At 47.1% G+C, this 27,544-nt stretch overlaps 1 protein-coding gene and 2 non-coding genes across 7 annotated transcripts; 1 reads left to right on the top strand and 2 right to left on the bottom strand.

Annotated features, from left to right (window-relative positions):
- MDM4 (MDM4, p53 regulator) lies at window positions 3,146-25,865 on the bottom strand. 5 transcript variants are annotated; one of them, XM_021377117.1, is made up of 12 exons: window positions 25,709-25,865; window positions 22,319-22,451; window positions 19,803-19,909; window positions 17,130-17,204; window positions 15,947-16,080; window positions 15,451-15,500; window positions 13,090-13,151; window positions 12,237-12,333; window positions 10,697-10,857; window positions 10,007-10,141; window positions 9,295-9,375; window positions 3,146-8,703 (listed from the first exon to the last, which is right to left on the bottom strand). In XM_021377117.1, the coding sequence occupies exons 3-12, from the start codon at window positions 19,875-19,877 to the stop codon at window positions 8,149-8,151; spliced, it is 1,425 nt and encodes a 474-aa protein (XP_021232792.1). In that variant the 5' UTR covers window positions 19,878-19,909; window positions 22,319-22,451; window positions 25,709-25,865; the 3' UTR covers window positions 3,146-8,148. The 5 variants fall into 5 exon arrangements, with proteins under 5 accessions (XP_021232792.1, XP_021232790.1, XP_021232791.1 ...); XM_021377115.1 differs by lacking the exon at window positions 22,319-22,451; XM_021377116.1 differs by lacking the exon at window positions 25,709-25,865 and having other exon boundaries at window positions 22,319-22,465.
- Window positions 26,177-26,249, top strand: TRNAK-UUU. Its single transcript has one exon. It is a non-coding gene; the product is annotated as a tRNA-Lys (tRNA).
- TRNAK-UUU lies at window positions 26,520-26,592 on the bottom strand. The gene has a single exon. It is a non-coding gene; the product is annotated as a tRNA-Lys (tRNA).

The following is a 27,544-nucleotide window of genomic DNA, read 5'->3' as shown; positions in this document are numbered from 1 at the left end:
CCCCCCCCCCCCCCCCAACCTTGCCATCAGTTTTGAGGTCACCGCTCGATCTCTCCATTATTAAATTCCCAGCCAGCATTAAAGATTTACGACTTCGCTAAAGGTAACTAGCAAAAAGTTAATTATTCCTAATAGTCCAGGCGTCGCTCTGGTGGAGGGAAGATGCTCGGAGCGTGAATTACCCCAGCAACCTTCCCAATAAAATATTGATCTAAAAAAAAAAGTTGGTTCCTTATAAATATTACAGCAGGGACGAGGACGAGCTGCGCTTTGGCACGAGCTGCCTGGTCCCAGCGCAGCGACACGGCGGCTCCGTGCTGGACTATAGGGCTGCCCCATGGATGCCAATGCCCTCCTGCTAAATCTTGAATTGGAAGTGGAAAGGGAACCGGGAGCCTCATCAGTATGGAAAAAACAGGAGATGTTTAATTGGGGAATCGCACGGCGTTAAGTAGGGAGAAGAGAGGGAAAAGTGGCACCTCTAGGATATTAAATCCGGATAGAGCAGCCAAGGGGATGAATTAAACATCCCCCATCAGCAGGGCAGGCCTCAGACCCAAACGGGGAGCTTGCAGCTGATGGATGGAGAAGACCCAAAGCATCAGAGAGCAGCACGGACTCGATGCACGTGCAGGATCCGGGCACAGGACAGATGAGCATTCCCACTGTGATGTGCACAGTCGTGCAGCCACCAGCTCCTTGCACGGGGTTAATAGCTGAGGATGTGCTGCTCACGTAATGAATGGACCACGCTCCCTGTCCTCGATGCCAGCACAGCTGATTGATGGCTAAGTGTCCGTGGGCAGCGTTTTAAGCCACAGCGATGTGTCCTCTGTCCACTCAGGGTTATTTTTTTTCTTTCTTTATGGTTTAAAGGCCTGGCTACCACGTAGTTAATTTCCAGGTAGGAGGAGAAAATACAGTTTTCCAGGCAAGGGTCAGAGATAAGAGTGCTCTGTCAGGACGAAGCAAGCGCTGCTTTCTGCCAAATGAGAGTAACAGCTGGAGCTGGAAGGGCTGTCAGTGCGGGTCACAATGCTCTGCTAATGGCAATAATGAGACCATTGTAGCAAGTTAACTCGCTTGCTCTTGTGTTCTTCTTCATGGTATTGATTTTAAAGAGAACACGGTCTCCAAACAAAATAATAACACCTAGCACTTGTAAAGCTGCTCCCACGCTCGCAGCAATATGCAAACGTTTATGTGCCATTTAAAGCACCCCACTAAATCACTCGGGTAAACGTCCTTCCTGATTTACTGCTGGGTGCACAGGAGGATAGTGCAGTACCGGGATGGTTTAATGCAGACTTTGCTACTACTCCAGAGCCAGGTGACTCCTGCTCTGTCAGACAGCCTGGGTTCCAGAGGGCTCCCTAATGCTGACACCTGGGTCACTGACACTGCCCCCAAACCACTGCTTTCCTACAGAAGATGAGGAATAAAGCAGTACAGTGAAGTCAAAGGACTTCAGAGGGCAGCAGCTGAGCAGGACTGGAGGACTGAGCCCTGGCTACGTGGCACGCTGCCGTGCAAACAAATCCTTTATTTTCTGCTAAGCTACAGAGCAGCATCTCCTCCCCACGGAACTGCATCACGCTTGCACCTGCAAGGAGGACAGAATGCCAGTTACACTGCTGCTTCCCATAGGAGATGGATGGCCACCTCCATCCAGCGCACACCAGACGAGCCCTCCCTGTTACACCGAATTCTGAGGTGAGCAGTTCCACCTTGCTCCAATCCATTCTGTAAGAACCGGGAGGATTTGTGCTGCCTGCCCAGCTCTGCAGTGACAGAGCATGGCTGCTCAGCCCACAGCAGGGGCTGTCCCCAGCAAAGAGACAGGCAGGATGGACACAGATGCTCTGTTTCCTTCCCCACCCCAGCCTGGTGGAAAGATCTGGCCAGCTGCAGGCATGCAGGAAGACTCCCAGTGGAGCGGTGCCATTGCTCCTTCTCAGGGAGAGCTTCTCTTGTGTGGAGTGCACAAAGCAGCACTCGATCCCCCCGTTCATCTGGGACCTGCAGAAGGAAGGGAACTGCTTCAGAAGTCGATGAGGGTTTTAATGTTCTGCTCCGTGGGATCTGCTTCACGCAGCTCCTGTGCTTTGCAGCATGTTGGGACTGGCTGGCTTTGCTGGCAGGGTGCAAAGGAAGGTTACACCGAGAGAAGACTGCAGGGGCAGAGCCAGAAACTTCCCTGCGGGCTTCAAGATTGGCAGGGGTTACCAGCAAACCTAATTACTGCTCCTATCGCTGCTACAGGACGGAATGGGAATGGCTGCCAACAGGTGATCCTGGACTCCAGCCCTCCCCAAAGAAATACAGCCAGGAGCAAGCAGGGGGCTGCACAGGAGCCACAAAGCCACCTCTGCCTCCTGCCAGCAGTTATCCTCGTGTTAGGGATGGGGGAACCAGCTCTCCTTTCTCCTGTTCTGATGCCACAGGTGGAGTTTTATTGTTTCCTTACAATGCAGTCAAGATGCTTATTATGAAGCAGCATCTCCTCCTTTGGCAAGCAACTAGTGATCAATCACTGCAGGGCGTACGTGGCGCTAGTTTCCAACACAAAAGAGCAGAGCGTGTTCATCTGTCTTCCTCCTGATTGCGCGCAGCCTGCTGGTCTCCAACCAGCCCCATAAACCAGGAGGAGACTAAGGAAAGCTGAATCCTAACCACAGGACTCCCACCCCCCAGCGGAACCTATTTATGCCAGCATTCAAGGTTCGGTGCGCGCAGCCCAGAGGCGAGGAGCTGAGTGCTGCAAGGAAGCTGCCAGCATCCTGCTCCATGCAGCAGCAGGCGGGTGCCCTCTAGTGAGCTGCGTGGCTGGGGAGCTGCACACAGCAAGGGGTGGCAATGGGACTGGGGGGGCTGCTCCAGCTCATAAAGCACACGGCGAGTACTTTCTAAAGCAGTCTAAGCCAACCCCACGTTACCATTCCTCTTGGCTTCTGCAGCTATAAATCCTTGCAGTGTAATCTCCCCCACACCTGGAGCCTGGGGAGGGCTGGGAGGTCTCTGCCTCCCCAAGAAGACAAACACACGAAGAGCACAGGTTACTTGACTGGTAAGAGGCCTTTACTTAAAGCTTTCCCCGAAACACAGTATGAGAAAAAAAAAAAAAAAAAAGAAACCTCCACGTCAATAGCATGATGTGCTCGGTTTAATTAAATTCATCAGGCGCAGGACACAAAAACGGGCCGTCCATTCTGTGCTACGTGCCTTTTATAAATAGTGCAAACACAGGTTGTGGTGACTGCGTGGGTGGGTACTCAGATACAGCTTTTCTAAACAAGAAAAAAATAAAAAAAAAAAGAGATTCAGATCCACAAAACTGCAGCAGTGTGCTAGGAAGAGCGGGCAGGAGAACACGCTTTGCACAACAACAAGTCTTAATTATCTCTGCCAGAGGTAAAAACACGCTCCTGCCTTCTTTGTGTATCCTCCTGGACCCATCCTCAAAGGCAGCTGTGTCTTCTGCAAGGCAGAGGTGCTGAAGCTATTGCAGAGTTCAGCAGCCACGTGCTGCGAAGCACCTGCTCGGAGCAGCAGGATGCAGCGATCACACACGGATGTGGGCAGCAAATGCACACGACCAGGGTAAAAGCACAGAAAAACAGGGCTGCAAACCCAACGGCTGTCTGTGTTCATGTAAACAAGCGCAGAGAGCAAGGTGCAATGGTGTGTAAGCCAGCTTGTGGCTGATGACCAGCTGGTTACAGGGAGGATCTCACTTCCATCCTCCTTTGGAAGTAGAATACCAGCCATTTTGGACAGATAACCAAAAAAAAAAAAAGGTTTCCAGAGCAGGAAAGCTGCTGCCTGGAGGTGATCCATTGTTCTGGAGCTGTTCCAAGCACACCCTGCTTATCACCCCCCCACACCACTTGCAGGTGTCCTCCTTGATCTCGAGCAAGCAGCCTCGCAGCACTTCCTTTTCGAGCATCCTGACGCTGCCTGCAGGTGTTCAGGTGGCTCAGGATTCAAGGAATTCCTTCTGCCCCACGCACTGTGCCAGGACAAAGGCTCTGAATCTTTTCTTCCATCGTTTAACCATGCTGTCACCCAAAACAGCCAGCCTCCACTGAAGGCCTCTGAGGAGAGCATTTCTCTTCTTCCAGGAGAGGAAGACGAAGCTGGGAACAGGCAAAACCAAGCTACCCCAGCGGGTTTGCAACCACTCCGTTTTCACACCATTTCCATTTGTCCAGCAGCCACTTTTTTTTTTTTCTGCAAAGGCAGCTTCTCAGCAGCAGCTACAATCAGTGCTGGATGCAGAAGGATGGAGAGGACGCTAGCTAGCTGCACCATGGCTTCCAGCATGCACCTTAACAAATATGAACTTTCTGCCTGTGCATTGCATAACTGTCTTCAAGGGAAGGCCCAGCACTCAGAAGAAACAAGCGCTCTGGGGGCTGCTCCAAAGGCTTCCCCTTAATTCACGGCTTTGGCAAGGATAAATTGAGCTGAATATTTACCCTCAGCAGAGGAGGGACAGACAACGGACCACACAGCGAGGTGCAGCAGTCAAGAGAAGTCACCAGGAGTAACTGCAAAGAGGCACTTAGACTGGGAAGGCCTGCAGGAGTGAATGCAGTGTGTGCACCTCCAGCTGCCAAGACAGGATGAAGGTGTGCACACGGTTTCACGCTGCAGAGCACTGTACAGATTCATGGATACTGAAGCAGAGCATGGGATCCATCGAAGTGAGAAGCGTGCTGCTTCCAGAGATAAATGGTGCCAGAACTTCTGGCTGAAAAGCAGAGGGATCTCCTGAATGAAGCCCAGCTTAGGAGCACACTCACTGCTGAGACGACAGCAGGTTCCTGAGGACCAGCAACCAATGCCAACAAAGAACACAGAAACCTTTCTAATCTGACAGACCAAAGGCAGCTGTGCTCAGCCCTTCCCCAAACAGACACACAGCAACGCTGCTAGGCTTACCCACAGATTGCTTCTGCCATATTGCACTTCATAGGGAAACCACAGTAAGAGAGGGAGCTGTTACGCACAGTGAGATGCCAGGGATGTTTTCAGAGAACATGAGTTCACAACACCCACCTCCAACAAAAAGCACACGTGGAAAAGGAAACTAATAGCACGGTCTGGCCAACATCTCATGGCACTGCAAAAGGAAACATCACAGCCGAGTGCTCTCAGCCAGCTCCTCAACCCACAGCTCCAGCCTGCGCTTCCTACAACGCGTCACCTAAAGAGCAGCTCTTGCTGAATTACCCCTCATTCAGCCTCACACTTCAGTTAAAGCAATACGACATTCTTCTTCCCTCCTTCTCCCTCACTACGACCCTCCCACCCACCCTCTGCCTTCGCCACAACCTGGGCACTTCCAATTCCGCTTGCACGGCAATAGCTTATTCTTTTAGGGAAAGGAAAACCAACTGCAACGTTGTTAGACATCACGAGCACTGCTTCAGTTAAAAAAGAATAAGGAACTTGGCAAATGCATGCTGTAAACAACGTGGTTACACCCGAGGAAAAGACACAGATAAGAAGACTGTTAGCCTGAAGCTTATCCTGCAGATTCTTTTTTTTTTTTTTTTTAAATCACAATTCTCATTTAACAATAGAAGCTGCATACAGATCTCAGTAGGTTTTGGTAAGGATATTCAACCCATTACAGGAACCTAAACTCTCCTGACGTTTGTTTGGTCGGCACAAATTGCTTTTCAGCGCAGCCTTACCCGAACAATTCGGTACAACTGCTCTTAGCAAAATGTTTTGTTCTTAGAAGCAGTTGGGGGGGGGGGGAAGGGAGAATTCACAGTATTCAGAAGTGCTGCAGAGTGCCACCACGCACGCTGCCCGAGCCCATTTTCTCCCTTTTAAGGAGCCTATCTGCAAATGGAAGCAACTACCTGGCAGGAACTCCCTTCTGTGATTCGAGGGGATAATGCTGCTGAGCTTAGCATGACTAAAGTGCATCACCTGCATTGAACAGCCCTTCAGTTAGGGGAGCAAGAAGTAAATTCCTCCACGTGGACCGACTCCCATATACTTACAGATAGTGCAGCAAATGTCAGACTGTTATCCTCTTATACGACACAGCTGTCAATAACAGCCAACAATAATAGGCTAAATAACAACCAACACAGAAATAATCATAATACTCTGTAAAATGTAAAATTGCTCTGACTTTCGGCAGTGACTGCATATAGCACCTACTCCAACGTCGCTGCACAGGAATGACAAGTTTGCCATGACAGATTGCTGGGACCTTGAGCCAGGCAGGTGCTGGGGGCCTTCCACTGCACACCTGACCTGCCAGGACTGGACCAGCACAAGGAGTGTGGAAAGCAACTGGGAAACAGCCTAGAGAAGCTCTGAGGTCTGAACACTGCCTTCTTTTCTTCTCTCTGCGGAACACTTCCTAGATTGGAGAGGGAATCATGCAGAAGATGATGAAACAGGGCATATCCTACACACTGGACTGAATTGAAATACTTGTATACTGAAAGCTAGAGGGGAAGGCACGACTGCTACTGCATAGGGGCCCTTCAAAGCACTGAAGAACAGGCCAAGAGCTGCCTCCCCCCCACCTCTCTGGCTCACATTAGAGAGCCCAGAATAGATAGATGGCAAGACCATTTGTTAACATCACATTTTAAATAAAGACTTAGAAAACTACAAGTTCTGCTCAGTGCTTTCTCCCACAGCGCCATCTTCTCCCTTCGACTCTGCAGCCCTCTGCCCTGTCCAGATTGCACAGAGGGGAAAGCTGGTAGAGGAACAGAAGAGGAATGCCTTGTTCCCCAGGGATCTCAGAGCACCCGAGATGCCTGCAGGCAGTTCTCTGGGAGCCCCAAGGCTTTACACCCCTACAATTCCTCCCTGCTTCAGGACTGCACCCACCTGCTTTCCACTCATGAGAGAACACAGGTCGTCTCCATGGGGGAATACTCTGAACACGAAGCCTCAGGGAGACAGGCTGAGGAAGAACTGAGCACACTCTCACATACAATCTCTGAAAAGAGTAAGACGTGCTTAAACTGCAAGCCCCAACTGAGTTTTAACAAACAGCAGAGCAACCAAGCTTTCAAGGACAGACAGAACAAATCTGCTGGAACAGATCTGAAGCGTTAAATCACGGGGGTAAGAAAATCAGCGCAGAAAACTCGAAAGAATGAACACTAAGCACAGCCCATAGACTAACCAGCTGCCATCAGTGCTTTGCAGGATTGTTTTTATCCCCAAAAAGGCCCATACCCTGACTGTAAAGCCACATCACACAAAGTGATGCATCTTCTAGACTGACCAGATGAAACGGAGCAATGGTGGAAGTTGCACTGGTGCTATGAGCAAAGAGCTGCTATAGCTTAATCCAGTTGGCACACCAGATTCTGACCTAAAACTGGACAGGCTTCAACAAAGCTGTAACAGCTGACATAGAAGCGTACTTAAATGAAAAAAGAATCGATACAAATGAAAAGATCTAATAACAAAGCACAGTACAACACCCTATTCTTCTTCTGCCAACTGGTATGTGACCTGAGATAGCTACAAACTGAGAGGACTTGCTTCAAGTCTGGGTGCAAAAGGACTTTGACTTTATCTAACACACCTACATTAAAAAAAAAAAAAAAAGAAAGAAGAGCAGGGATTATTGGAAACCTGGGTATTTACTTCTCACTGCCTTCATGAGAACTGATCCTTGGAGAAATGGCTTATGTAAATCACAACCCTCTTCACCTACCCCTCCCTCCCGTCCTTCCCACCCACCCACCACACTCTTCCCATACAAGACATTGCACAGTGTCTGACTTTCTGGAGAACGCTCCAACAGCCAAAGTCATAACTCTCTCCAAGGCTTGCTTTCTGCAAGGACCAGTTATCAGAACGCAGAATCCTTCTGAAGCTACCCAACTCAAATTAAAGGATTTACACAATTTCAAAGCTAGGGCATCGATACCAACACGCTGGTCCCTCCCCGCTCCCAAAAGGCTTTCATTTAAGCAGACTGCAGAAATGGACACTGCTTCATATGATGTACAGCGTTGATTTCTGTGCTCTTAGTCATTTATGAATCTTAATTGTCTTTGGTATTCACGGTCTGAGCTCTGAAGTTAGGGTCTGTGTAGAGTGCAAGAAAATCTGTGTGCTATCTTTCAGCAGAGGCCTGAAGAGGCACAACTACCCCATAAAGATTCTAATCACCATCTCGATGTCTTTCCTGCACACCGGGCAAGGTGATCTCTTTTTCTTCAGCATCTTTGCACACTTGAAACAGGCCACAAGGTGAGCAGTCCTCCCATGGACAATATTCCCATCTCGCGGTCTGTGATGGCATAGGAAGCAAGGATTCAGTAATTTTTTTATACTCTCTAAAGACTGTATTTCTTCCTCCTTTTTATGCTCAGCGAAATGCAACAGAGAGCCCCTGCTTTCACATTCTCGTGCCAAATCCAAAGACTCAATAGAGCCGCAGGGATTGACGTGCGATTTGTTTTCTACCACGTACATGTCTTTAGGTGGGCCAACTGGAGCAGAAATAGTCCTTCTGCAATCCGGGACATCTATCCCTTCAGCACTGTTTTCATTTTGCATAGCATCAATGTCGGACAGGGAAAGAGAATGAGTGAGTTTGGGACAATCCAAGTACCAGTCCTTCCGCAGGGCCCAGCAGCGGTAACAGTACCGTTTGCCCGGAGAGTTAAATTTCTTGCATTTGGTGCATTGCCAGCAGTCCTGAAGAACGATTGGGGCAGACAAAAAAAAAAACAGCAGCAGGTTAGTGAATCCTTGCTAACTAATTCTTTTCCTCAACAAAGGAAAAGCAGCAAAGAAGCTTCATCGAGAGGGGACGTTATTACTGAGGCTTGCAGATGCGCGATTGCTACTTTGATTTTCGGAACCTCAGAAAGCCTAAGAATTTTAGCACTCCGTGCATTCCAAAAATACAGATCTCACCTTAAGCATTAAACTCTGTCCTTCCTTCCTCCCAGCCTCTGGAAGAATACAATGTTCTCAAGCTGTGCAGTTTATTGAATTTTCAGTATCTCACCCTCAATTCAAGGGTAGAGCTCCTGGAATCAGGTAGGAATACATTTCCCAGGCTCCATAATCACTTGGCATCTGTTGAATCTGCACAACTAACAGTGGCTTACTTGATTACCCCAGAAAGCAAAGGGCAAGAGTCACGATTCAGCTGCCCAGTGCCAGGGACAATCTAATGCTTCTCCTATCACAAGCAGGAGAAGCTGTGAGAGGAGTTCTTCTAAATACAGCCAGGGCTGCAGCACACTCCAAGCAAGGAACGCTGACCCAAGGGATGCCTACCTCAGAAGCAGCTTCTGTATCTGTGTCATCGCTTAAACACTGAGAATCCTCAAAGTCATGCAAACATGCATCCTCAGCCACCTGGGAAAAGTAGATATGCTGTCAGAAGAGCTGCAAGAATCTGTACTTATGATGTACCTAGCTCTGTACAGCAAAACTAAAACGATGATATAATCACCATGAGAATTAATTCATAGAAGTGAATGAAAAGTCATTTCATGTTCTTTATCTATTCCAGACTGTTGTTGATAACTTGCACTGAGCTGGTTTACAGTCAGATTTGCTTGTGATGAACTCATCTCTCCCCCTCTACTGCACACAAAAAAGATCACACCAACGCGACACAAATACCTGAGTGCTCCTACTCAACTCCCTGAACTGTGAACCGAATTATTTAACACACATTTGATTAATTCCTCTTGTGACTAACCTCATTAAAACCTCCGATTGGCCAGTAACTTTAAATTAATTTTGTGCCTTGAAAACACACGCATTTAAACCAAAACCCAGGCTGAGTAGAAGGAAAGCTATCACTCTGTGTGTGGAACAGTGACAGCCTTTTCTAACACAGCTTAAACTCTGGAGGGTTACAGATCTAGCTCAACACAGCACTGAAAGGCTGAGGAAAAACAAAGGGTATTGCACTTCCATGAGATCACTTGTGTGTGCCACCAGTGGGCCTTGTCTGTGTGGTGTCTGTTTGAAGAGGTACCTTTTTGTCACCTTCCTTTACTTCCTCGCAGTCAGCCGCTTCCATTTTGACTGCAGCGTTGGTCGGATCCAATGGACTTTCGTTGAGGAACCACAAATCATCAGTAGTATCTGAAACAATGGCAGTGTCTATGTCCTATCGGAGAAGAAAAAGAAGAGACCACTTAGAGCACAGGGTATCAACAGCAGGAGGACCAGCACTGCAGCCATGGCCGCAGAGAATGCCTCTCCCTTTTTCCTCACTAGCAGCCTTCCAGGACCCGGGCTGCTTCTCCAGTCATGCCTAGGAGAGAAAGGGGCAGTGCACTATTCTCACAGACACTCCCTGTGGCAAGCAGCACCATGCTCATTCCCCTTGCAAGCTGGCCATACACGAGCTGGCCACCACACTACCACCATCTGCACTGAGCAACAACTTTCAAGGCAGGAAAGGGGCACCTACTGCAATACCATCAATGCTCTGGAGTGCAGAAGGGCCTCCAGCAGATAACAGAGAGTGCCTAGTTTATTTAAGAACACTATAAAGGTAACCAACCACCTGATGTGAAAGGCTGGAACTGGAACGCAGAAGGGAGAGGCTGAAAATCCTGAAGTGGGAAGGGAAGAGAAAGGACAATAACATATTATTTACTTGGAAAACAAAAGAGGAGAGGAAGAGAATACAGTGCACCTCTTTAAAATGTCTACACACCTGGTTAGTCTGAATATCTGTTGATCCATTACTTCTGGACTTGTAATTGCTTCTGAGGTTGCCTAAAAACCACCATGGAAGACCAGCTACATCCCATTCCTCAAACACTAGGTCCAGTTTAGGCTTCTTGCTTTTAGAGAGGTTTTCTATTAAGTCTTTGTCTGTAAGAGCCAAGTAGAATCTAAGTCATGCCACACCTACATCAAAGAGACTAGCAGAGACAAATTTGGCCATCTGATTTGAGAAATCTTTTTCCTCTGTCTTACAGCCATAATTACTGCTAGGAGCTTTGAAGTTTGTATGAGTGTACCGAGATGTTAGAACTGCCATACAACTGCACTGGTGTATCTACCCAAGTGAATCTAGCAAAATAGACACCACACAGCCATCAGAGGTCAAAGAAGCATTCCAGAGATCCCAGTGTCTCTATAACTGCACACGTTCTCCTCTGCATTACTTTCTTTTTAAGAAGGAATACACAAACATGAACTCTCCCTTTAGAACTCTATCCAAGACAACACTGAGCAGATTTCTTGGAGTGCTTAAGATGTAGAAAGAACTGGTGTGAATTTTGTTCAAATGTCAAATGATGGGAGCTCCTGAATTCCCAAACCAGGGTCAAATTAGGAAGTGGAAGGGTAAAAATCTATCCTCCGTAACTCCCTGCTTCAGCCTCCTTTTTTAGCACATGCAGTTTTGTCTCTGATCCTCAACTCAGAGGTCTAAATTTCAAGATAACCTTGAAACAAACCCTCCTCACTGCTGAGAGCTTCAAAGGCACCAACAAGGACTGTTCCTACCTCTTCTGCAGCCAAGAAAATATTTACTGCTCTCATTTTATCCAGAAATACCCACACATTGCAAAGATGATCTGTTTTTTACAAATTAAGTTCCTTGATGTGAGAACAATCTGTGAGCAGAAGGTGGAAAAAAACAGGGAAATTGTTTCCGTAACATCAGAAATCCATGACTGAACCAGCAAGAAAACCCCAGACATTAAAACAAAGGAAATGTGTAAATATGAAGGAGCTGTATGATACTTAAGCACGATAGGAAAAAAAAAAAAATCCATTGTTATTCATATTCCTGATTGGTTTGCAGGTAATGACTGCAGACAGCTCAGGCTGCGTTCTGTGTAATCAGAGGAGAGGGTCCCTTGGGAAGATAAATAGATACAAGACTAATTCCAGCATTTACAATACCCTTCAGCGAGGTCTGTAAGATTTTTGATGGCATTGTTTCGTGATGGATGTGCTTCTGGGGCTTAACCTGCCATTTTCCTCAGTGTGTGTTTATTTATGAGATCAAGTATCTCAGCTAGAAAACATGTCTATCATAAAGTACGTTTGGCAGACATTTGCAGTTCTCTCAATCTTTGCCATGAAATGACGAGTTTTAAAGATCATATTCCACAACAGGTTTTTATTAGTCTCCCAGCACCCTCCTCCAGCAGTTTCCTGATACAAAGCTCAACGTGTCGTGCTGGAGAAGGAGCAGAAGTGCTTGTACAGCCTGTTACCATGGAAAAGCTGGCACTCACCTTCATAATTCTCACATTTGTGCTCTGAGGTAGACACAGCAGATGCACTGCTTTCATCCTCCATGATGACAGTGTCAGAACCTTCCTTTGGGCTAAACTGCATGAAGGAAAAAGCAGATGTTAGCCCACCAGAGCTTATAGGGACCAAGGGGATGTAGCACTTCCATTCTGAGTCACCAGCTGCAGTACAACGCCAAAAAGATAAGAAGATAAACAGAAGTTTCTGAACAAAAGCTACACGCTGTTAACCCTCTAGGAACACTAATGAATCTGTAATCAGCACAAACAATATACTCGCAACCCAGGAAAAATCTTAAGGGTGGCAAAAAGCCCAAAAGTTGCCATCTTCAATGCAGTAAAACTGTTCTCTTTGTGGTTCTCTGGCCCCCAGTGTGAACAGACACCTCCCAGATCCGTTTACCTTAATCCCAAAACACACCTAAGTTAGAAAGTGCAAAGATTTTTCCTAGGTTTCAGATTCTGCCTGAAAGCTTCCGAACACAATCCTACTAAACACAGACCTTTGCTTTTAAACAGGAGTTGAATTATTTGGCAATGCCTACTCAAGAGAGGAAATGGGGGAAAAAGGGGAAAGAAATGAAAAGACAGAGCACGCTGGAGGAACTGAGGACTAGAAGTGCTACACCCCAGAGAAACGCGCTCAGAGACTGGTACTCTGTTATGGTGAGAACAGAGAAGGGTCACTCTGTCCCTGTTGTGTGGACTCCAAGAACTTTTCAGGAAGGTGAGAACCTGGCAGCCAAGCAGCACAAAGTTCTGGTAGTCCACCATGCACAGGTACAGAGAAGGGGCACTCTGTACAACAAAAGAAACCACCACGCAGTGGGTTTACCTTCAGCTGGTCTTGGCTTGGCTTATCGACGCTCTGTTCCTTTGCGAGACTCTGTGCAGCATCTAGATAGCAGGTAAAACAAAAGAAAAAACCTTCCCTGGTAATAACCATTCTCACAACACAGAGGGTCTTCAGCAAGCAACCAACGAGCCAAGCTTGGCAGACCTCTAAGCGATCCTTTAGGAAAGCAGAGCCCTCTCTTCCTTAGAGAGCTGGCCATTTCCTAGAGAGGCATCACTCTAGTAGTACTCCCCAGGCTTTGCTAGGCACGTATGGAGGAGATTTAGAAGGCCAGCCTAACTAAATAGCAAGAACAGTCTACTGAGTCTATGTAACAGAGAGCTGTGTTCAGGAAGTCTACTCTCTGAATAGAAAAGGCGAGAGGATGGCTCCTGCTTTCTCCCATTTCAGTTTAGCAAAGAAATTCCCTGCAGAATGCCAGGGAGACACGAACAATCTGATTTGCACTGCACGTTATGGCACTGAGAACTGCCCCTTGTAGGCAGAAGAGTGGACCGTGAAGCGATAGCACACAGGACCACAAAATGACACAGCTCTATGCATTAATTTGGTTTTCTTTTGTTCCCTTTCGTCGCCATGCAACTTCTGTAGTCACTAAGCATTTCATACCTGGAGGAAAACAGAAGCCAATCAGCTCATCCATCATTGCTTTGTCTCTGCTGTGGTATTACCAGAGGTGAAGAATTGCCCTCCTAACGCTATATAAATGACACATACTAGCCTTAAATGTGTGAAAATGTACTCCACATACTGGAAGGCTTCCTTATTCAAAGCTAAGGCATATTAGGAACCGAACACAAAACGTCCTTAAAATGAAGCAGGCATTCCTAAATGCTCCTCATGTGAGTCATGTTAGAAGTGACAGTTTGCCAAGTAAGGACAGCATCTGATAAAAGAGCATTATGTCAGAGCTTAATCTTTATTAACAAGATGTAGAGAGAACAGTGACTGCGGTACAAGTGCACTTGGAAGAAGTGGGCAGGATAATCTGCAAAAAATGATGTTCTGATGAGTACTGGTTTGGCGAATGAATACAAGCAGCTAATATAAAACATGATGGCCTCTTCAAGCCCTACAGCACTTTTAGCTACTCCTGTGTTGCAACAAAGGGAAAAAACAATACCAGGAGTCATCCTTCCTACATAGCTGGCCTGGTCTGCCAAGCTTGTTTCGCTTCATAGTCACACAGATACACACACACACACAGTGGTTAAACCCAATGACCATGTCCCTAAAGGAACAGTACTTCCTTTGGCAGGTTCAGCAAGAGTTACAGCATGACTGGACAACACATGCACACCCAGCCACACGTGCACAGCCACACATCAAGGAGAAGGGAACAGGGCAGCAGAGGAGAGCGTTTCGTTGAGATCCTTTGCTCTTCACACACTGCTTACAGGTAAAAGGCCAGGGCACTACCAGCAAGGGAAACTGCACTCACACAGTTATTCTGCAGGTAAGTGTTTAGATGAGCTTGCTTAGGAAGGTTCTAATTAGAAAGGAAAGGGGGTGGACCTCAGAGGCACCAAAATATGGCTCAAAACAGACATAAATAGTTCAGGGCCACGTTTTCTCAGTTTCTACCTTTGCTTGAATACACGTATGCAAAAACAGACTAAGCACTTATGAAGAACTGAGCCCATATTATCTGCTTTGAGACCCCAGGAAGCATGACACAAGACTTGACAACTTTCCTGGTGCAGTTAACTCCTGATTTGCATATCTGTGGCTTCGATAAGTTAATTTTTACATGAAGATGATAAGCTGTACAATGGGAACCTGTTGCAAGGGAACCATCATCTGAGATTAACTGAAGAATAAACCGATGTAAATAGATTCTATCTCTCACAAGCCAAAGAATTGCAGCCTTTAAACACTCGAGGGTTTGAGTGAAGTCCAGACCTCTTTGGACTGCAGAACTAGGTTAGGTTTCCAGCATTCTTTACACCCACTCTCAAAACAACTGCAGTATAAAACGAGGCGAGAGACGGAAGGCACATACTATTACAAAACTGAGAAAAGACTGAGTAATCCATCAAAATTTGGACGAGAGGCTTCAGCACTGTTGATTTGGGCATCCACAATATTTTATCTGCTGCTCTGAGGTTTGGCCATTGGTTATAGGCAGCTGTATTACTCAACCAGCTAACTGATCTCATTCCACACCTACTGATGGTGGACACACACAAACGGAACATACTCAAAGAGACTGTCTTGTCAAAGCCTTCATCAGCAGTTTGCTCCAACTTCAGAAACATTTCTCTTCTCTGAATATCATTACTTACCCAACTTACATCAACACTTTATTGAATATACTTGCCCATACTGTAAAAAACCTACCTGTCATTGCAGCAGAAGTAAGGTTCCGTTTCAACATGTCATAGACTGGGCTGTGGAAAAGAAGGAGATAGTGAGTGTAATATCAATGGCAAGCAGCATTATCCAGTCGAATCAGGGACAGAAATTCTCATTTATTGTCCTCATAGAGATGCTGGAATCTGCAGTGCACTTTTGTCACTCCTAAATCTAGCTCAGAACCTATCTGAAGGATGCAGATTTTAGCATGAGCCTGAGACCAACAGTCTGAGAAGGTGCAGAAATAAAAGGGAGGAGAAGATGTCACCCCAAGCAGCTTACTGTCTGGACCATTCAGAACCGGCTCTTCAAAACAAGAGCTAAACTCAAACTTGTCAAATGCATTAGCAAAAAGCCATGGAGCTGGGCACTTGGAACTCAGGGAGATTTATGTGACTGAGAACAGGAACAGTGTCACCAAGGGTCCCCTGACCCAGCAATCCCCATCATACAGCATATGTCAAAGGGCACTTTTTCTTACCTTGGATCTTTTACAGAGAAGCTCTCCAGTCCCAGCAATTCTCCCAGCTGGTCTCCTCCACAATACACCATGTGCTGCTGCCTTTTGTCATACAGCTGCCTCACCATTATGTACTGTCCTAGGTAATGCATAACCTGCAGAATTGTAACATATCATTAGCCACGTCTGAAACCAAGGACTCTGGAAATTCACATTAGTTCCTGGTATTTGCTTCCTGATACCCTAAGCCCTGTCAGCTAAATACCACCTTCTCCTTCTGCATTTCTGCCATCCATCAGAGCCTCAAACAAGGAAGCTTTACCACATTGCCATAAGGTTTGTAACTAACAGGACAGAAAACCGAGCTAAGACGAGTTCCCTCTGCTATTCCAGTTTAAGAAGAAACACCAGCTACAGTGAGGAGTACGAGAGGAGAAATGAAAGTGTGTCAAGCACAATACAGGCAAAGTTCCACCCCCCATTACCCACCAAAGTGACCCTCCTGAATTACAGCAAATGCCACCAAAATGATGCTAGCACTACACCAACCGCTGCAGAAAAACTGACTTAGCTGAGTTAAAATGTTAATCCGTACAAGCAACCTGCATTTAAGACTGAACTGCCCCCATTTAAAGCATTCAATTTGTTTTTGCCAAACTTTTTAGAAGCTAAACAAGTTATTTAAATGCATAAGTGTTTAAAATAAGTCACAGAGCTCCGCGGGAATATCTGACACGTTCATAATGAAAAACCACTGCATTTAATTCTTTCCAGACAGGCTACTCTTGTAAATCACAGTCGGTGTCATTTTTTTAATCTTGTACACATGTTGCATTTTAATCTAAAAATAAATGAATTCACAGGGTCTCTCAGGTTTAGCTGACAAGCAAGTTCAAAAAGAACTTAAAAGCATCAGCTAGCATCCAATTTTTAAGGCTTTCAAGCACTGAGCAGACAGTAAGACAATTGAGCAGCATCTCGTACACCCTCTCAGGCATGTGACTATTTATTCCATCTTTTCCTTCTCTAAAGTTTCTGATTATATTTTTCCCTCCTTTCTCCATTCCTTCCAAGGCTCTCCTGACAATTAACGATCAATTAAATCCCAACAGCCCCCCGGGTACAGAATTCCCTGTTGTGCAGGTAGGGCTTCCAAGTGCAGAAGAATCAAGAGCACATGTTCAGGCTTAGGAACTGAGCCCACCTCCTTCAGGGTGAAGATTTCACCTTGGGCACCTGCAGCCTGCAGAATCTTCAGAAGAGGCAGTTTGGGTCGCACCTGAAACAGCAAGCACAGGTTTTTGTTTGAATGACAAGCAGCAGTGAGAGAAAGCACGTGATCCCAGCATGCACGCCTGCAGATCGCAGCTGACAAGCCCAAGTTGCTCAACCTGCCTAAGACGGTCACACTGAGCACAGAGACAACTGTGCCAGGAGATGGAGGTCATGGGAAACACTGCTTGCCTTAGGCTAACCTGCTGAGGGCTGGTACTCCTTCACAAGTAATCTGCATGGTCAAGTGCTTAAAAAGAAGTCAGAAGGACCAAAAAACAGCACCATCACTCTGACTCAGGTGCAAGATAAAAAAGAAAAGGAACTCGGGCAGACAGTTCCAAAGGCTTTAATCACTCACATCACCCAGTTAACTTTGATGTCATTCATCATGTGAGGAAAGATAAGAAACTCAGGCCCTTGGTATGCAGGCCTGGGCAGTGACTAATCAAACCTACTGAGTCATGTACTCAGGAGAACCCATGGTGCACGCACAGTGGGACTTCAAGTTCAGCAACACTGATTTTCCTCAATTAGTGCAGAGAACAGATTGAGTGTGCTCTGTACAGACCTCAGGAGGGATGCATTTATTAGGATCCATGAAGAGGCACCTAATAATAAGACTGTGTCAAAGACAAGGTGTGGTTAATTAACACCGAGGATCAGAATCTGCATTTACTGTGGATCTCAGTCAATAAACAAGATTTTTACTGGGTAATACATAAAGCACCTTGGGAACAATGCAACTGCACCACAACCCCTTTAGGTTTCAGCCACACTCCCAAGCAGCTTCAAGTAGCACATGAGACAGATGCCATATAAAACTACAGCGAGTTTTAAATAGCTGCTGCCCCCACCACTTTGTGTATGCCACAAGAATTGTAATAATTCTTAGGAGAGCCTCATGCTCCTAAAAAAAATGTCAGAAAGCCCACGCTGCTCTGCCAGGAAGCTGAATGCTACATAATTGTGCACAATATTGTATGCTAATGTATACGTTTCCCACTCTGAATCGCTTCTGCTGTTCTCCTTCTTTGTCTCTCAGGTGTTAATACAGCAAGATATTTCAATCTGTTGCTGGAAAAAAGACCTCCAGTTCTTAGCACACAATATTTATGGCTGCTTCCCTTACACTTTGACAAGGCTCATGCTCTCAAGGCATGCAATTTGTGCAGGTGAAGGCCTTTGCCTGTCAGTTAAGTGGGCTCACCTGGGCCTCATACTCACCTCTCCTTTCTGCTTACATAAAATGCAACTGCAACACTTCCTTCCTTCCTTCCCATGCAACCCTGTATTTCCTCAACAGCCAGTTTTAGCTGCAGCACCATTTTCACGAGTGTAATTTGTCACTTGGCTATTGGGCAGCAAGTTGGCAAGGCTTCTGTCCCACTGTTTAAGTACCGTAAAAAATTATTTCCTACTGCAAGCATATCTGGTCTGCCTGTTTCCCCACTATTGTGACTATCAGATAAATTTTCAAGCTCAGAACAACTCACGTCCAGCCACAAGCCACTGTCTTTCTCAAAAACAGCATCTTTACCAGGAAAAAGCTGAGCACAACACAAGTAATTGCTTGTATCAGCATACAGTTTTCAAGAAGATAAATTACGTATTTGCACTCATTCATTTCTCTAATGACCACTCAAACAGATTTTGAAATAACTGCTCACACATCTCGTTTTGATTAAAGAAGCAACCTAGTTAGCTTGATCCGTGCAAAATGAGCCCTCAGCGATTACGGTACAGCCAAAACAGAAGTGTTAGTTTGGAAACTGTTGACAATCAATATTTTTCATACCAATATCAGAGCCTTTTTATGTACTTTTTTTTTTTCCAAGCAAAGTGATTTGAATAAATAAGCACATACATCAACTGCACAGGGCTTGGCCATATTTCAAAACTTCTAAAACAGCCTCAGATGGGAGGATCTCCTAACATGCCATCCGTTTACTTTTACTCCTGCCCATTCCCTTCATATTTTGGAGATGCCCTGTACAAGTGAAGAGGCTCTGGAAGAGAAATACTTGATTTTAGAGCAGATTTCTCTAGCCTCTCTTTGCAGCGTGTTTCCTCTCTGACTGGCTGTCAGCATGCTGTGTCACAGCCAAACCACACGCCTGCCACGCTGGCCTTGGCTTGCAGCTACAGCTCCTGCTTCTTCCAGGGACACTCTGAGCACAGGCAACATCAGGAGTGCTGCGTGTTCAACGCTGACCTCAAAACGAGCTGTGGGGATGCAGAACTGATTGTGAACAAAGTTCAACATACAAACTTACAATGCTTCAATGCAACTGTCACAAGTAGTCCAGCATCAGGAGCAACACTGCATATGGAATTCTTCAAGTATAGCTCCAACAAAATAAAATATGCATTATGCATTTTCTTCTATGGCCCAATTTATCTGCTTTCTTCCCTCCTATTCCCTTGAAAATGCTCATAAATCTCTGATCTGCTGAAAGCTAACAGAAATCTTCAGGATAAAAGCCCTATTCCATCATGCTTAATTCTTCTTACCTAAATGTCATTAGAAAGTTTCGATTGAATGGAAGAAGTGCAAGATTTAGTGAGGAGAAAGCAATGAAGATAAGTGGGGGGAGATAATTACCTGGTTAGCTTGTCCGAGAGTGATTCTGCAGGCATTCTCAGCTGCTGGATGCTGGGCAGAGCTTGAAGATGTCATTGTGGCAGTGATAAGCTGTTTATGGCACCAACCTGTAAACAAGAAGTTTCATGTACCAGTTAAGCCACGAAACCTGCTCTTGAGTTTAACCACTTCCACTTCTTAGAAGTTCCAGGAAGTCAGCGTTTAAAAATAGCCCCGCACGCATATCCAAAACGATGGGTGCATAAAGATCATACTGCTGCATCCCCTCAGCTGCTCTTTTACAACAGATCTGCCTCAGTGCCCAACAAACAGCTGGGTGGGAGCTGGGACAGCTCTGCAGGGAGCAGGGCTGCTGTGGCACGGCTGGGTGAGGAACATGGACCTGGCAGCTGGGAGCAAACTGCAGCTCTCCACCACGCCATCAGCAAATTCTTAACGTGCTGAGGCCCTCGAGTCACAGGGGGAGAATGCAGAAGCTGAGTCACAGTAACCCCAAGGGAAATCTTCACAAGAGAGCAACCCCCTTGAGCAGCCGGCCCTGATGGCAACGATTAACACGTTCCCCACCTGTTTTTCAAGAGGAGAAAACCTGCTAAAGCTGCTGCAGCCTTCACCCCATATGACCAGATGGAGGCTATAAATGAACAAATTTAACAGCATTACTGGCTGAGCAGGTGAAGTGATCCCTTCTTGGAATGGAACAAAAGGGGAAGTCCTGCAGCTATTTGAATGTGTCGGGCCCTATCAGTTTCAGTATCCACCCAGAGAGCACAGCTTCATAAGCACAGCGATTGGACGTGACTCATGCTCTCAGCACAGCCCGGTATAATCTGCCCCAAGCCAAGCAGGTTCAAAACCTCCTCTATATTTAAAGAGCAAGGAGAGTGCAAATTAACCACCCACAGACAAAAAAAAAAAAAAAGAAAAAGAAATCAACCTGCTAGAGAAAGAGCTTGAGCCTTGACCTCTTATTCTCACACAGCATCACCTCAGCTCTGGAGCGTGCACCGATCCTGCACTAATGCTGTTCTTACAATAAATTCTCCATTTCAATGTTAATCTGGTTGCTTTTTTTTTTTTTTAGGCATTAATAAAACAAATCCTATAACTTGAGTCTTGCTGACGTTCTGGCAGAGCGTGAGATGAACTGAATAGTAAAGCCTGGCTCCTGAGCTTGCCTACACAGATTGAACTTTTGCTTTTAGGATTTTTTACTGTGTGGCTCCTAGAAAAGGCGTCAACTTTTCACGAGCTCAATAATTAAGATTTGAAAACCCGAAGCCAAAAACTTCCAGGCTTTTCAAAGAAACAGCTAAATTGTCTGCGCTTCTGAGAGAAGGAAAAGGCTTCAACCACCCCCAGTCATTAAGAAAGTGAGTTGGGACGACTTGCTCCATTAGGAAGTACAAGCAGAGTAACCAGCCTTATGCCTGAGGAATGCAATGACACACATTAGACAAAACAGACCAAACATCTGCCTAGCAGGCAGTGCTAACACTTCAGAAAGCAGAATGTTTTCAAGCATGCTCAAGTGTCACACACTCAGCCCCTACCCCCTCCCACGGCCCAGCTACTAAGAGATGCTTTGAGTTTGTTGCAAGAGGGTGCTGGTATTTCTCAGAGAGTTGCATGTCTCTGAAACAAAGCACTACCAGGAAGAAAATCATCCCTAAAGATCAAGCATCTCTACATACAGGAAAGTGCGATTAACGCGGCTCAAATTCAAGCTGGGTAAATAACCAGCTGGGAGTCACCACATCTAGGTAGAACTTAAGAGACTTAATAGCTTAAAACCAGTGCCAGCCTTACATTTCTCCCCACGTTTGTGCTTCACAACAGCACACGTGCTGCAACACAAGCCACCCACGGAACCCATTACGCTGCACGACCCGTGCTGTACTTTGAACCAGAGCTCAACTTACCAGCCTTGAATTTCCCTGCTACAAGTCCCCTCGGTGCCTCTGCTCCTGGTGAGAGCTGTGAGCACTCTGCAAGAGCCTGGCCGAGCTCTCTGCCAGCTGCAGCTAAATGCCTCAGCTTTGGGTGGCAGCTGCAGGAGGTGTGAAAAGCAGGCAAAAGAGGAGAGAACAGCGGGTTCCCCCTCCGCCCTGCATTCCTGGAAAGAGATTCTGCTCCTCCAGGTTACATCTCAGTTAATGCCTTCAAGTTTTAACTGCTTCAGCACTGTCTTGATGAGGAAGGCAGACAAGTTAGCGTCTTGCCTCCAGACTTCACAGGCAAATTGCAGTTTTTAGTAAGCTTGATTCTTAGCACTGACTTGTAGTAGCAGCTTTCTTTTAATTAGGCTAAACGAGCGTGCAAGCTCTAGGACATGCCCAGGCTGCAGATACCCACAAGAATTATGGAAGCAGCCACCAGTTGTTCTGCCCAGCACTGCCAGGACAGAAAACCTCACTGCCTGCCCTGCTCAGGCCGGCCAGAAAGAAACTGTGCCAATTCCTCCATAACCTCCCCTCCAACTGCATTCTTCCATTTATTGTATGCCACATATTTACCCTGCAACGCTGGAGGTGTCCAAACTAGTTTGCAGACAACGAAGTAGCAGGGAACTTAGTGCTGCTCTCCTCTACAGCTTCAGAGCCGCATGTGACGTGTAACAAACGGACACTGGTCCCCACAGACTAATGCCTTGGAACAAATCATGAATCACAAAGTAGTCATAGAGCAACGTTTCTTTTTTCCATCCCAATCCTTTATATGGTCACACACGCTACAGGAACAAGCAGCCTGCCCGTTCCATGAGTAAAAGTTCCTGAAAGAGATCAGGACCCCGTGAGATCACAGCTCATTGGATGCTCAAAGAAAGGAAGGCTTGAGACAAAAGAGCATAACTAACGGACCCACCCGTGGGTGCAGGCTTCGGGTGCGTGGACGTTTCCTGGCAGTGTCTGTAAAGTTGAAGCAAACTGAGATAGAATTAGAGCTTCAAGTCTTTTAAGAAATCATGCAATTTCTAGCTTCTGTGCAAAGTAAGAAGAGCAGCAAGGAGTGTAAGCTAGACACTATGCTGCTGGTGTACCTCTGGTCTCAGTAATAGCTCATCTCAGCACTGGGTTAACATCTGACTTTGAATTCTTGTTCCCAGTTACCATCCTTCTTTTGAAATAAAACACAATTTCTACAAAAAACAATCTCGCCACCCTGTGTTACAGTATCACGTACAGAGAAACCCCAGAGAGGAGGCTCCAAGCAAGCACTAATCTGATAATTGAGTCACAGTTAATTAGGTTTGTCCCTATCAGTGTGAGGTCTCTGGGAGCTTTCACGCCTGCAAGTTTGTCTGCCCACCAATTGGCCAGTTTGCCAAAAAGAGCTTTACTCCTTGCAAACCACACCCTGCCTGCATCTTTAGCCCATCACTGCCCTGCTGCTGCCTTTCTTTGCACCAACACATTTCACCTGATTGCATCACCAAGTTCACCCATCTCCTCTGGGAGAGCTGCAAGATGCCAGCCAAGGAAACATCAAAGGCATCTTTGTAATGCCAGCCCCCAGGTGGTGCCTTTTTGCAGGTAGTTGTCTTCATGAGTGAGTGCAGTACGTGCTGGCTGCTGCTGGGGGGGCTCTGGCTCTGGGATGTGGCTGCAACAGACACAACTGGGGCATGAAGTGCACAATTTATACAGATTTTACACTTCATACCCTGCTAGACTACTATTGTTTAATTTTGGCTGTTTTCTCTTAGCTGAATGCTCTAACCCACTGCTTTAATACTAACTTGCATTCAGTTAGGAAAAGCATCCTGAGAAAAGCTCAGTTTCACAATGGAGAAGACCTTTAAAGCACCACTTATGGCAACTAAAGGCGAGTCTACTATTTCTAACATTCACTTGAAGCACTAGTTTTAAAACATCCTTTCTGGAAACTTTCCTGGAATAAAATCCACATCTTCTAACAACAAAAAAAAAGTCTGAATTTCCCCTAACAAGGGTTTTGCTGCTGAGATGAAGCACCTGCCATGAATTGTTTGCTCTCACCTAAAGATCTGCCAAAATACGCCAACCTTTGAAGAACGTTAGCAGTTATCAAGTACAAATGTTATGCAATACTATTTTATAACAAAACCAGTTAAAGAGGAGGAAAAAAAACAAAACTGACTGCCTCAATTAAAAATGAATGCTGGCAAATGGCTCTGCAAATCTCCCTAAATCAGCTGCTGCTGACAGCTTTGTCACTGGTGATGTCTGGAATCCTGCAGCAGCTCCACCCCATTGCACATGCTGTTGTTTCCATTTATCTCTATTTTAACGTGTTCAATTGTGTTGGTTCTTTTTCCTAGGCGACGTTTCTCTACAGCAAATACTGCTGTAAGGGGGTGTCAAATCAATATCGCTATTTTAACACAAAGATGAAGCAAGCTAGATAATTAAAAAAGCTTCTCCTGCACCAGATAATGGCTATATAATACCTTGACATGACTGTGCTAAGCGTTCCTGTCACAGCATAGATATAGTGTTAAGCACTACAGAATATAAGCGAAACTGAAGCTAATCATCTAAGCCTATTTTTCTTGCAGCAGTGAAAAGCCCTTAATTTAATCCTATCTTCTAGCTGCATATGTTTGCCTGAGGAGCTTGCACATAGCTGTTGCAATACTCTTATTTATAAAAGAGTTACTAAACACATAAGCATTCACTCAAGGTCCTATTGCAAGTCTGCTTGCCACACAAAGCCCTCAACACATTCCTGAAGGCATGGGCACTCAGTACATAAAGCACAACCTCTTTCCATCAGCGTTTACCATGCAGTCTCCCAGCACCCTGCTTGGAGCAGTGCTGTAACACAGAGCTGCCAGCGAGCATGGCATGAACAAATACCAAAGCAGACATTAGTGCAGCCTGTAACAACACTCTTTCAGTGGCCACTTCAATCTTGTCATCCTTTCTCCAAAATAGTTCGTAATTCACGTCTATTAAACATTGCTGCCATCAATCCTAACCCTATCTGAGACTCAGTTAAGTTTTTCACCTTTGGCTTTTTATCCAGTGACCTGCAGTCCTTCTGCACAACCCCAGGCAGCAAGCCAGGGCTGACCACCATAAAAAATAGGGCTCATCTAAAGTCCAGCTTGTGTAAGAATTGCAAAACATCACCCATTGCTCTCTGAAAAACGCTTCCTTCTTGTTAATACAGCTCTTAGAACCACTGCTTCAACAGTTACACTGCTGGAGGCTTTGGCCCTGGAAAAGCATGGGAGGGTTTAAGGTTAAAATCATGCGGTGCAGGACAGCACAAGCAGTCCCAACCTCCTCCTCTTGCAGCCAGGCTGTGACACACTCCCCTGAGATGCTGACCGTGCTGCCAAAGGTATCTGAACTACAGATAACCGTGAGCTATGAGAGAGATTAGGGAGGAAAAAGCAAGCACTGAAGGTGCACCATGGAGCAGCACTTCTCACGTCTCCTTTTATCGCTGGAGCAGATGGCTCAAGCTCACTGCGAGCTGTCAGCCAGCAGGAGGATCCCTCAAGCCCTCGGCACAACGCGCAATGAGAACGACGCTGAAGTTTGGAAGCGTGGTTCTGAACGGCACTGACACGGCTCGCAACGACCTCACGCAGGCAGAGCCCGTGCTGCGTTTCGCGCACAATTAAAAAAAAAAAAAAAACAAACGCTGCACAGCGCTGCCAGAACGATGCCGCCGAGACAAGGGGCCACATGGGAAGGTCGGAGCTTTGCTTTGAAACTCCATCTTCCCTCCGGGCACCACATGGTGACCGCCGCACTGCCCCTAGCGGCCAAGGCCCGGTATGCGGCTCCCGCCCCACACAGAGACCCCCCCCCACCTCACCGAGGCTGCCCACCCCCTGCGGGTCCCGCTCTCCGTTTCCCCGCACCCTCTCGGGCCCCGCGGCCTCCCCCGGTGCTGACAGCGGCGAAGCTCACCCTACAGCTGCTCCATGGGCCCCAAGTGGCCCGGGCTGGGGGGAAACCCCCCTACACCCCCCGCGGGCTGCGCTCCTCCATCTTAGCGGGGCCTCGGCCGCCACTTCCCCTCGCAGCCAACATGGCTGCGGGGCCGCTTCCGTGCGGCGCCCGGCACGGCGCGGCCGCGTCATAGAGAGCACCGGAAGTGCCTTCCTAGAGAGGACGGAATCCGCGCCCGCCCCCTGCGGTGGAGGACCGATCTGGAGGACCGCGCTGTTGGGCGGACCTCGCGTCCCGCTGTGCCCCGTGTAACCCCACGGTTCTTCCTCTTACCCCGCACTGCTGTGCGGCCCAGAGCCGCTCCGAGCTCCGCATTGTTGCCCACAGCCCGCTACGAGCCTCTCCTGCTCCTCTCTAGGCACAGTGTAGCGCTGCGTTCAGTCGGCAGTGTGGTGATAGAGATGGTTTCAGGACTACTGTTTCAGAGCCCGGATAGCTCAGTCGGTAGAGCATCAGACTTTTAATCTGAGGGTCCAGGGTTCAAGTCCCTGTTCGGGCGGATGACCTTTTTGCGTTTTCCTCCGGGATTTAGATTCTCTCCTCCCCGATGGTATTTTTCCTATTTCTTTTTTTTTTTTTTCCTTTGCTGCTAAGGGGCGCAGCCGAGACTTCAGGAGCGGAAGATGCCGCTTCTACCCCAAATTTTAAAAGGTTTTCGAGGAGAGAAATGGCCAGGAGAGCTTCTTGGGAGCTGTGGAATAAAAAATAAAAATAAAAAAAATCAGAAAAGGAAATGGAGGAAAAAGCAACATACGAAAAAAAACTGATTCGCCCGAACAGGGACTTGAACCCTGGACCCTCAGATTAAAAGTCTGATGCTCTACCGACTGAGCTATCCGGGCTCTTGCAAAAGGCTTTCCTGCACATCCACACGGCTCTATGCAAGACACTGCTGGAAGTGTCCGTGTTTTTAATTAGCTGTGCACCCCCTGCACCCCAAAACCTTCCTCCCCTGCTGTCATTTTGCACCCCCACCTTGCCCCCACCACTCTCACTTTGTTGCACTCAGGGTATCAATAAATCAAAGCAGACTCCTGCTGCACTTTATTCTTTCTGCAGGTGCAGTGGTTCTGGGGGTGGACATGGGGCACTGCCCTCGCAGCCCTTCACCTCTTCTCCTGCAGCAAAGCCCAAAGGTGGCACAGAGCGCTGTTGCTGTGGGAATGGCAGCGCTGTTTCAAAAGGGATTAGGCAAAGCTCTAAGAAAAGAAGCGCAGGACATGATCTGTTCCAGGACAGGGGATACTGGGGCACGTTTACTTAGTGGGATTCCCCCAGCAGCCCTGTACATGGGGTGTCCCTGCGGTGGGTGACACTTGCCATCAGAAGGTGCGGTTTTGCAAGGTTTGATTTCCCCATTAGGGCCCAGCTGCCCTCCCCAAGCGGCACCGTGAATGCCCCCACAACCTCCCTTATCCTTGGGACATCCTACTCTAGGGAACCTGAGTTAGAAGAGGGATTGGTCTGGCTGATCTCCAACCCCTATGACTCCGTGACTGCGATTTCCCAGGAAACAGAGCCTGGAGTCGCCCAGTGCTACCACCAACCCCAATCCACGCGCGGTGGCTGCCGGCTGAGATGGGAGTGCCAATCACCGGCAAACCCAAACCACAGCTCCCGCCGCGATGCCTCCCGCACACCAACCCACCATGTGCAGATGCTCCTCTCCCTCCGCCGGGAGCCCCCCACCCACCGCCCACTCTCAACCTCATCCAGCGCGGCTTACGGGGTGCTCGCACCCCTCTCCGCAGCTCCCTGCACCCAATAAAGACGGCGCTTTTTGGGGAGGGGGGG

This window comes from Numida meleagris, chromosome 25 (genome assembly GCF_002078875.1).
Source record: "Numida meleagris isolate 19003 breed g44 Domestic line chromosome 25, NumMel1.0, whole genome shotgun sequence".
In the NCBI taxonomy this organism is placed as follows: domain Eukaryota; kingdom Metazoa; phylum Chordata; class Aves; order Galliformes; family Numididae; genus Numida; species Numida meleagris.
Note: the sequence above shows the minus strand (reverse complement) of the source record. Positions and strands in the feature narration are given on the sequence as shown.

Bases quoted from the DNA above. Each gene is read 5' to 3' on its own strand.
- MDM4 (XM_021377117.1), bottom strand. From the start codon at position 19,877: ATGACATCTTCAAGCTCTGCCCAGCATCCAGCAGCTGAGAATGCCTGC. The intron at 17,205-19,802 runs GTAATTATCTCC...TTGCTGTTTCAG, and splicing joins CTCTCGGACAAGCTAACCAG to GTGCGACCCAAACTGCCTCT. The intron at 12,334-13,089 runs GTAAACCCACTG...TCCTTCATGCAG, and splicing joins CAAGCCAAGACCAGCTGAAG to TTTAGCCCAAAGGAAGGTTC.